The sequence below is a fragment of the Penaeus chinensis genome, chromosome 1 (genome assembly GCF_019202785.1).
Source record: "Penaeus chinensis breed Huanghai No. 1 chromosome 1, ASM1920278v2, whole genome shotgun sequence".
Taxonomy (NCBI): domain Eukaryota; kingdom Metazoa; phylum Arthropoda; class Malacostraca; order Decapoda; family Penaeidae; genus Penaeus; species Penaeus chinensis.
Genome location: NC_061819.1, coordinates 19230520 through 19240519, shown reverse-complemented (window position 1 = coordinate 19240519; position 10000 = coordinate 19230520). Strand labels below are relative to the sequence as shown.

General features: G+C 42.0%; 2 protein-coding genes across 2 annotated transcripts in view; one reads left to right on the top strand and one right to left on the bottom strand.

Moving 5' to 3' along the window:
• LOC125025298 (DENN domain-containing protein 11-like) overlaps positions 1-3980 on the bottom strand; it is a 20585-nt gene extending 16605 nt beyond the window's left edge. The window contains exon 1 of the mRNA XM_047613276.1: positions 3700-3980. Coding sequence (XP_047469232.1) covers positions 3700-3958 — 259 coding nt within the window. The 5' untranslated portion in view covers positions 3959-3980. The remainder of the gene's footprint in view (positions 1-3699) is intronic.
• A 544-nt stretch (positions 3981-4524) lies between these two features.
• LOC125033706 (chromodomain-helicase-DNA-binding protein 7-like) overlaps positions 4525-10000 on the top strand; it is an 80510-nt gene continuing 75034 nt past the window's right edge. The window contains exon 1 of the mRNA XM_047625444.1: positions 4525-4633. The gene's annotated coding sequence lies outside the window, so the exon portion shown is untranslated. The remainder of the gene's footprint in view (positions 4634-10000) is intronic.

The window sequence follows — 10000 nt, the reverse complement described above, 5'->3', positions numbered from 1 at the left end:
CCTCTCCTGCTCTGTTACCTCCTCTTGCTCCTAAATCTTGCTTATATTCACTCCTCCCCTTTCACATCCTTCATCCTCTGTGTGCTTGTCTTCATGTCTCAAGTAAGTCCATGTTTATCTTTATTTTTATGTGAGTTGTATTACATTGAATAAACGTGTAATTTTGTGTAATAAAATTGTATTTGGTGTAAGGGTCCCATAGAACTGTACAGTACTCTAATGTTGGGCATACAAGTTTATTGTAAGCTGTCTTTGATATCTGGTGTACAGGTGTGAAAGTTTCTCTTCAGGAACCTCAGTGTTCTTTTTGCTTTCTCTGTGATAAAATTAATGTGTATGTTAAATGTGAGGTTGTGTATGAGGTGTACTCTGTGGTATTTGTAGGAGGTGGGTGTCAACTGTTAGTTTAGGTGTATTGTATTGGTGTACGTGATCTGGTGAAATGAGTACCTTGTACTTATCTGGTCTGAATGTTATTTGCCATGACTTTTCCTATAGTGTGAGGGCATCTAGGTCATGTTGAAGGATTCTGGAGTTGTTTTCAGTATTAATTAGCTGAAACATGACAATGTGTTTGTATATTATGTATTCAAAATTTTGCAAACAATCAAGACAGAGATGGGGCAGGAATTCAAGATTAAGGCAGGGATCTGGTCAGATCTAATGGCTTTGTTCATGTACAGTGTCATTAGAGTTCTTGTATATCGTCAGTCTATGTGTCAAATGGAGGGGCTCGAAGGTAAGGGTTGTCTAGCATGTCAGGTGTGTGGGGATCTAGATGGCAGTAATCTATACTGTAATTTATGTCCTGCATGATTACATCTCTGTCAGCCCTGGAATAGAGGAAGTAGGTCTCTTTGTCTGGTTGGTCTGAGGCTTAACAAGAACAATGTCATGGTCACTTAGTCCTGGGATAACCTTGATGCTTGATATATTTAGAATGTTAGTACTGAGAAATAGGTGCAGAATGTGAGAAGTGGTGTGAGGGTCTCCAGTACCATCACACTGGAGGAGTACTGTTTGCAAGAATGAATTAGCATTTATGATGTCAATGAAAGTATTTGTAGTTGGTATTTATTTCTGTGTGGGGTAATGGGAGCCGTGATGTTGGTCTATGTTAGGTAGGTTGTAGTCACCCATGATCGATGTTTCTGTCAGCATTTATGCACTATAGAGATGTTGAAGGTTAAGTGAGTATTCTGTGGTGGTCTGTAAAAAGCTGGAAGGAGTTAGATCAAGGCAATTTCACAGTCTGTGTCAAGGTCTGGCCTCAGTTTGATAACAAGTCCTGATTTGATGGCTATGAGTACACCACCTGGCTGCCTGATAAAGGACAGACAATGATACAAATAGTTTTGTTCTAGGTATTCAGATCCATATTGATTATCCTGTTATGGTACAGGAGTTATCACAAAGCACTTGCTATTATGTAATATTTCTTGGTCAAGTTTTATAGTCAACGCACTGGTATAGTTGAAAAAAAATAGAATACATAATGCAATCCATTTGGCTCAAAAGCTTAGACAATCCTGTGAAAAAAAGGTAAAATCCTGCATCATTTAATCAAACAAGTTAATATATATTCAGTAAAAACGGATTTAGGTCAACTCTGGTGGACTATACCTCAAGTACTAACATTGCCAGAGCAATCCTCACACTTATATAGAATTTGTAACTCTCCAATCTCTTTTTGTGAATTGTCAGCTTATTGTGTATTACAAGGAGTCGTGCTTCCCTTACCCCACTCCTAGTCTACAAAACCTTCACCTCATTTGTTCTGGCAGGAAAGGGCCTAGGCAAATATCTGGTTCTCATAATGATCAGGATAGTTCTTTACAGTCCCCAACCCCATGCCACAGACTTGATTCAACAACCCACATTACAGTGACTGGGTGTGCCCCTTCAGGCACTACCTGAAGGCTGGGTTGATGAAAAGTACTGCCTCCCAACATACGTCAATAAACACTGTCTTCACCTTGGTAGGCATGTCATGTGTGCAGATTACTTCTTGTACCAAAGACTGCAATTTATCATCCTCAACAAGAATGTCATATTCACTTTGCTGTAGCATAGTGTAATACCATAAAGATTAACCCTTTTAATTTCTTACCTTGACCAATAAATCCAGAATGGCCAGCCTGCAAGTCATAAAAATTCTCCTTGTTGCTGTTGGCACAAATTACAATCCCTATCAACCATTTTTTTTCATGTTTTGGAAGTAAAAGGCAAAACAGTTTTTCCAGTATCATCTAAATAGCCAAGCCATAACAGAAGTGAATTGACTTCCCTTGGGTATAGCTTCTATAGCTTCTTCTATATGGTTATCTATTGCATATCTTATTGACTGCAATAGTGCCTATTGTCATACAACGACCAATTTCCATTAGCTCATGTGATTTTCCTCTCTTACATTGGCCACTGCAATTCCATCTGATTATTTCATTGCTTCCTTGCTTTATCATAATTTTCTCTTTGATGCTGGAAGAGTAGGTCATCAAGCACCTGGAAAATTACATCCTCTCTACTACTGTTATTATTAGTTTGCAAATAAAATGCTATAGAGATTAAGTGTCTAAGAATGTTATGTCCTATCAGATGGCAAGGTCAGACTCTTCAGTTTCAGTGATAGATGTAATGCATTCCCAATCATACCATAACAATGTAAGAATAACACAATCTCATATTTTTCCATGCAAAATACTAAATTTTCTTCATGTTTCCTCCTAAACATGAAGTCCCAATACCAGGGTAACATGTGAACCCAAAACTATAACCTCACCTTTCCTACCTTCTACTTATTCCCTAGGCAAGCCCTCTGTACCCCCCCCCCCCTTTTATTAGCCAACTTACAGACGGACATTAAGAACTCTGGCTGTGTGAGGGTGTTGTGGATTTTGTCTCTGAGCGGTGACATGCAGAGGACATTTTCGTCATTTCTCGGTAAATATGAGGCTGCTGTGAATGTAACTGTATTGCTTATGACTCTTTTTTAAGCTCTATAAGATGGCAGTGTCTATTTCCCACTATCTCTGTGCATTGCTCTCTGTAACATTAACCCTAATAATCTATATTTCATATAAGTACCATGTGTGTAATATGCTGAAAGCCTCCGGGCTAGTACAGTGGTAACATGCCAGCCTCTCATCCGAGGGTTCGCGCCCCGCCTAGACGCGAGAAGTTGTAATTGTCGCCTGGAGGTTACTGCTGTGGCTGGGCACCACGGCAGGTAAGGACTAAGCCGAGTCAGCACCAGCTGACACACGTTAGCGAGTCGACATTAGTTGACACAGACCGGGTTCCCCTCATTGGCATAGCCCGGGCGAAGCTCAGCTTCGCATATCGGACTTATCCTTAATATGCTGAAGAGCAACTCTACTACAGTAGCATCAGATCAATGAAAGGAAAATTGGGTTTATAGTATGCAGCTTCTCTTTACTTTGAAGTACAAAATCTGACAGAAGAGAACATTTATCTATTGCAAGTTCACTGAATTTACTCCCAGCCTTTGAACATGGGACTAGCAATAGTTTTGAGATGCTAGGTATAGATTGGATTTGCTCATCATTTCGCGTCAGAATTTGTATTTAGAAAACGGGCGATCTGACACTTCAAAAAAAATCTGATTCCTCCTCTTATGGAAGAACATAAAGACCGATACGGTGGGAGGTCCCTTAAATATTACCAGAATATCATCCTTACCTTCCTTCGTATCGAAAGCAACGACAAATATTCCGATTACGTCCCTAACGAGTCCAGAGGAGGAAGTTTGTGTGGCCATATCAGTTCCCACAGCAGACGATCCAGTACTGAGGACGCCATTTCTCGTGTGTGGAATATTGTCACCGTCATTTGCCTCGCCCACCTGACCGCCCACTCCATGGCTGCTCTGTGATGAACCCGCCCCTGCTTCACTTTCAGCCTCATGAGGCGTAGAAGGGATAAAACAAGGTTTTGACATTGATGTTTTTCTATTCCGAGCCGCCATTACACCAATGGAAGAACTATAATTTGAGATTAGTTATTGCAATTATAAATGTATTAAAGTTACAAGTTACATAGAAATTAGTTGATGTAGGTATAGCTATACAAAAAATGTAAAAGTTATAAAAGTTGTGTATGTTTTAGATAAATAGGTACAATATAACTATAGTTCTTAAACCGACTATTGTTACCTAAATCTGAATAACGATTGGTCCATCATTCCTTTAGGCGATTGAAAACCTGTTTTGATTGGTGAATTCCGCCCCGCGCTGCTCGGCCTCAGCCAATGAGCGTCGGCCTCCCAAGTCGTCTCGGCGTCTCTGATTAAAGCCTTGATAAGTTCCAACATTATTTTCTAGTTTTTTGGAGAATTTTTGCTTCACGCATTTTAAAATGGATTTTTTGTGTTTCAGGGGATGCAGATGCTAATAAAATTATTTAAACTATTTATTGCTATGCGGTGAAGACTAAATTTAGAGAAAAAGACTGGGATGGGTGGTGATATTAGTAGAAGGTTGCGGGAGTTTGGTAGTTTTCAGAAGAGTTTAGAGTATGGATCGCGAAGAGTAACATCTATCATAGTAGTGAAGCGGCAGAACCACACTGGAATAAGCGTGTTTTACTAAATTTAAGGCCGACATGGGCACTTTTGGTAAGTACATGATGCGGGGTAATGCTAGAATTATCGATAGCGATGTAGAAAAGCAACCCAGTGACCTTAGATTTCGGAAATTCTGTGGTGAGGAACAGGTAATCGAGTGGGGGTATTGACCATATCAAATACAGCGAGATCTTCAATGGCGAACAAAGTAATGTTAGTCAACGGGCGTCGCGCTCCGGGCCGCATCGGCTAGAAGAATCATTCATTATGGACATAGACTGACATACGATGTTATCTGAAGTGGAGTAATGTGCGAGGAAGACGAAGTGTGAGGAAGTGTGTTGTATGAGCCGGTCAGTGGGCGTAAGGGCGTAAGGTCGGTCTCGCCGCCGAGGGAAACGCGACCTTATGTCATCCTGACACAAGGCGCGACTTCGCCTCGAGATGTCTCTTCTGCTTTCCTCGCGATTTGTGTCAGAATTTCCACTAATTGAAATTTTGGTAATTATTTTATTCTTACCCTGTTCCGCGAATGACGTCTTGCGAAGGCAGGAAGTGCATGGGCTACGAGGAAAAATCCATGAGGCTTGACACATGGCCGGGCTGCAGGGCCTCTATGTTAATTCAGATCTCGAGGATACTTGTTATTGTTTTTGTTTTGATTTTCAGAGGCGAAACCGGGTCTGCTGTGCGCCAGTTAGTTTTACTAGATTTTCTTATTAGAGAAACAGAAACTGTCTGACCTAGAAATGGATCCCGCATTGTACAGAAGTGAATCTGGGTTCTTTTGCATTTTTATGATAATCGTAGTCCTGTATACAATGAATGTTAATGTTTGGGTTTGACAGGACTTCCTCCTTAGATGGGAAATGCATGTATCCACCTGTGTCTATGCTACTGTGCAATCATGCCTTGATGTAGGTCACACAGGGAAGATCTTTGGTTTGTAGCTTTCCACCCATTTACTTGAAAATCAAGATAAATTTTAGTATCTAACTACGCTTTCCTGTTGATTGCTGATTTGCATTAGAAAACTTGGTTTGTAACATGATGAAACTTGCTGCTTTTGGGATTGAGTCATTGCATGATGTGTAATGATACTAATTAAATTTCTATTTTCACATAACTTTGACAGGGTCACCAGAAAAAAGTTGAACAGGTGTTAAGATTGTCAAAATACATGTGTTTGGGGGTTTGTTCTAAAAAGTATGTAAAGTAGATTTTGTGTTACATAATATAAAGAAAATGTTTTAAGATTAGACATGTGTCAGAGATAGTGGTTAAATCTTATAAGTGCCTGTTTTCTCTGTCCTTTTCGTGTTTGCATTATTTGAAATTATTTTTATCCGAGAGGTATTTTTTAATTCAAAATTACATGCATGCTAAACTCCATAACACATGGGCACATCATCAGTGCATTTTGTTCAGCTGTAAATGAACAACCACCACCATTAGAATGACTTTTACAGAAAGTGCCTAAGTACGGTTTTTTTTTATTTGTTTTCATAAAGTTATCATGTCGAGCCAAAGTGTGTGGTGTAAGATTTTCATACCTCGCATTTGCCTTCTGTCTTAAAGAACCTAATTTATCCTTTTGTATGGAATACGAGATTTTGCCTTATATCGGCTGTTTAACTTGATGCATGTGATTGATTGTCATGATGTGCTAACAAAAGTATTCTTTATATATAATTACATTTGAGTATCTTACATTATATATTTAATTATTTTTCTTTCTTTCATTCTATGTTCTCTTACTTAATTCCCAAACTCTTCCCAACAATACCAAAATTTATAGACTAAAGTGTTCAGGGTTTGGGTATGATCTTAGACATTAGTCAGTCACTCACATTTTGATAGATTGGAATAAAACTTGTACTTGAGCTTGAACCAGTTTCTTAAACTTAGATTTAGTATAAGTTAAATATGACATTGCATATGTGGTATGTGGAAAGTAAAGCTTTTTTTCTTTCTTTCTTTCTTTCTTTCTTTCTTTCTTTGACAAGGATTTTACTTGAATTGCATTTCAATATAAGTCATAAACCATAACTCACATGCTAAGGTCAGGTTTTGCTTTCAGTATTAAATTTCTTTAAAGTAAGAGCTTTTGCTTAGTTTTTCATTAAATGTGATGAAATAGTATAGGTTTTGAGGTATACATCATATCCTTTCCCTCTTATTACCCCATTCTCTTTTTCTCTCTCTCCTCTCCTCTCCTCTCCTCTCCTCTCCTCTCTTTTCTCTCTCCTCACTCTCCCCTCCTCTCTTCTCTTCTCTTCTCTTCTCTTCTCTTTTCTCTCCTGTCTCTCCTCTCTCTCCTCTCCTCTCCTCTCTTTTCTCTCTCCTCTCCTCTCCTCTCTTTTCTCTCTCCTCTCCTCTCCTCTCTTTTCTCTCTCCGCTCCTCTCTCCTCTCCTCTCTTTTCTCTCTCCGCTCCTCTCTCCTCTCTTTTCTCTCTCCTCTCTCCTCTCCTCTCCTCTCCTCTCTTTTCTCTCTCCGCTCCTCTCTCTTCTCTCTCCGCTCCTCTCTCTTCTCTCTCCGCTCCTCTCTCTTCTCTCTCCGCTCCTCTCTCCTCTCCTCTCTCTTCTCTCTCTTCTCCTCTCTTTTCTCTCTCCGCTCCTCTCTCCTCTCTTTTCTCTCTCCGCTCCTCTCTCCTCTCCTCTCTTTTCTCTCTCCTCTCCTCTCTTTTCTCTCTCCTCTCCTCTCTTTTCTCTCTCCTCTCCTCTCCTCTCTCTTCTCTCCTCTCTCTTCTCTCCTCTCTCTTCTCTCTCCGCTCCTCTCTCTTCTCTCTCTGCTCCTCTCTCCTCTCCTCCGCTCCTCTCTCCTCTCCTCTCCTCTCTTTTCTCTCTCTGCTTCTCTCTCCTTTTCTCTCTTTTCTCTCTCCGCTCCTCTCCTCTCTCTCCTCTCTTTTCTCTCTCTGCTTCTCTCTCCTTTTCTCTCTTTTCTCTCTCCGCTCCTCTCCTCTCTCTCCTCCTCTCTTTTCTCTCTCTGCTCCTCTCTCCTCTCCTCTCTTTTCTCTCTCCGCTCCTCTCTCCTCTCCTCTCTTTTCTCTCTCCGCTCCTCTCTCCTCTCCTCTCTTTTCTCTCTCCGCTCCTCTCTCCTCTCTTTTCTCTCTCTTCTCTCTCCGCTCCTCTCTCCTCTCTTTTCTCTCTCTGCTCCTCTCTCCTCTACTTTCTCTCTCCGCTCCTCTCTCCTCTCTTTTCTCTCTCCGCTCCTCTCTCTTCTCTTTTCTCTCTCCGCTCCTCTCTCCTCTCTTTTCTCTCTCCGCTCCTCTCTCCTCTCTTTTCTCTCTCCGCTTCACTCTCCTCACCTCTCCTCTCTTTTCTCTCTTTTCTCTCTCCGCTTCACTCTCCTCACCTCTCCTCTCTTTTCTCTCTTTTCCCTCTTTTCTCTCTTTTCTCTCTACTCTCCTCTCTTTTCTCTCCTTTCTCTCTCTTCTCTCCTTTCTCTCTCCTTTCTCTCTCCTTTCTCTCTCTTCTCTCTCTTCTCTCTCTTCTCTCTCTTCTCTCTCTTCTCTCTCTTCTCTCTCTTCTCTCTCTTCTCTCTCTTCTCTCTCTTCTCTCTCTTCTCTCTCTTCTCTCTCTTCTCTCTCTTCTCTCTCTTCTCTCTTTTCTCTCTTCTCTCTCTTCTCTCTTTTCTCTCTCCTCTCTTTTCTCACTTTTTTCTCTCCTCTCCTCTCCTCTCTCCTATTTTCTCTCTCTCTCTCTCTCTCTCTCTCTCTCCTATTCTCTCTCTCTCTCTCTCTCTCTCTCTCTCTCTCTCTCTTCTCTCTCTCTCTCTCTCTCTCTCTCTCTCTCTCTCTCTCTCCCTCTCTCTCTCTCTCTCTCTCTCTCTCTCTCTCTCTCTCTTTTCCCTCTTTCTCTCTCTCTCTCTCTCTCTCTCTTTTCCCTCTTTCTCTCTCTCTCTCTCTCTCTCTTTTCCCTCTTTCTCTCTCTCTCTCTCTCTTTTCCCTCTTTTTCTCTCTCTCTCTCTCTCTTTTCCCTCTTTTTCTCTCTCTCTCTTTTCCCTCTTTCTCTCTCTCTCTCTCTCTTTTCCCTCTTTCTCTCTCTCTCTCTCTTTTCCCTCTTTCTCTCTCTCTCTCTCTCTTTTCCCACTCTCTCTCTCTCTCTCTCTCTCTCTCTCTCTCTCTTTTCCCTCTTTTCCCTCTTTCTCTCTCTCTCTCTCTCTCTCTCTCTCTCTCTCTCTCTCTCTCTCTCTCTCTCTCTCTCTCTCCCCCCTTTTCTCTCTCTCTCTTTCCCTCTCTCTCTCTCTCTCTCCCTCTTTCCTCTCTCTCTCTCTTTCCCTCTTTCTCTCTCTCTCTTTCCTCTCTCTCTCTCTCTCTCTCTCTCTCTCTCTCTCTCTCTCTCTCTCTCTCTCTCTCTCTCTCTCTCTCTCTCTCTTCCCTCTTTCTCTCTCTCTCTCTCTCTCTCTCTCTCTCTCTCTCTCTCTCTCTCTCTCTCTCTCTCTCTCTCTCTCTCTCTCTCTCTCTTTTCCCTCTTTCTCTCTCTCTCTCTCTCTCTTTTCCCTTTCTCTCTCCTCTCTCTCTCTTTTCCCTTTCTCGCTCCTCTCTCTCTCTTTTCTCTCTCTCTCTTTTCCCTCTCTCTCCTCTCTCTCCTCTCTCTCCTCTCTCTCTCTCTCTCTCTCTCTCTCTCTCTCTCTCTCTCTCTCTCTCTCTCTCTCTCTGTCTCCCTCCCTCCCTCCCTCCCTCCCTTGTATCTTTTTTTACTCTTCCTTCTCCTTTATCATTCCATTTTATATTTTTCCTTTCACTCTTCCCTTTCTATTCATTCCCTTTCCTCATGCTCGGACACTCCTTTCTCTCCCTGTATTTCCTCTTGCTTTTATCTGTCCCATCTTGTTTTCTTCCATCCCCACTCCAATTCCCTCTCTTTTTCCCCATTTCACTCCCATCTTTCATTTTCTCTTGTGTTGCCTCCTCATTCCTCTTTTGCTGTTTGTTTCTCCTCACCCTTTTTCCATATTTTTTCTCTCTCTTTGGGGTCATATCTTGTTTTCGGATAATGCGATTATGTATAGGGATCTCCAGAGCAGAGGTTGTCGAAGGAGGCCGGGAATTTGTAAGAGGGCGGGAAGGAGGAAGGGGCAGAGATGCAGTGTAGTGTGTGGAGAGAATAATGGGCGGCGGGCGATGTTAGTGTAGATAAAACCTAACGTAGGATGGCGCGTGTGAGAAGAACAGACGTTGGCTGTGTATGTGGAAGAACGGACGTGGGAAGTCGTGTAGGAGGGGTAGGGGAGATGGAGGGTGGGTGGGAGGGTGTGTGGATGTGCACAAACGCAAGATAGAAGGTAATGTTGCTAGTGTATGGAGGGAAGGGGGAAATCCTTTTTGGAGTGAGTTATAAGGAATTGGTAAGGTGGGAGTCGGGAATATTTTTTCGTGGAAGGAGATGTGGTTGTTTGAGAGCAGGAAGGTGGTG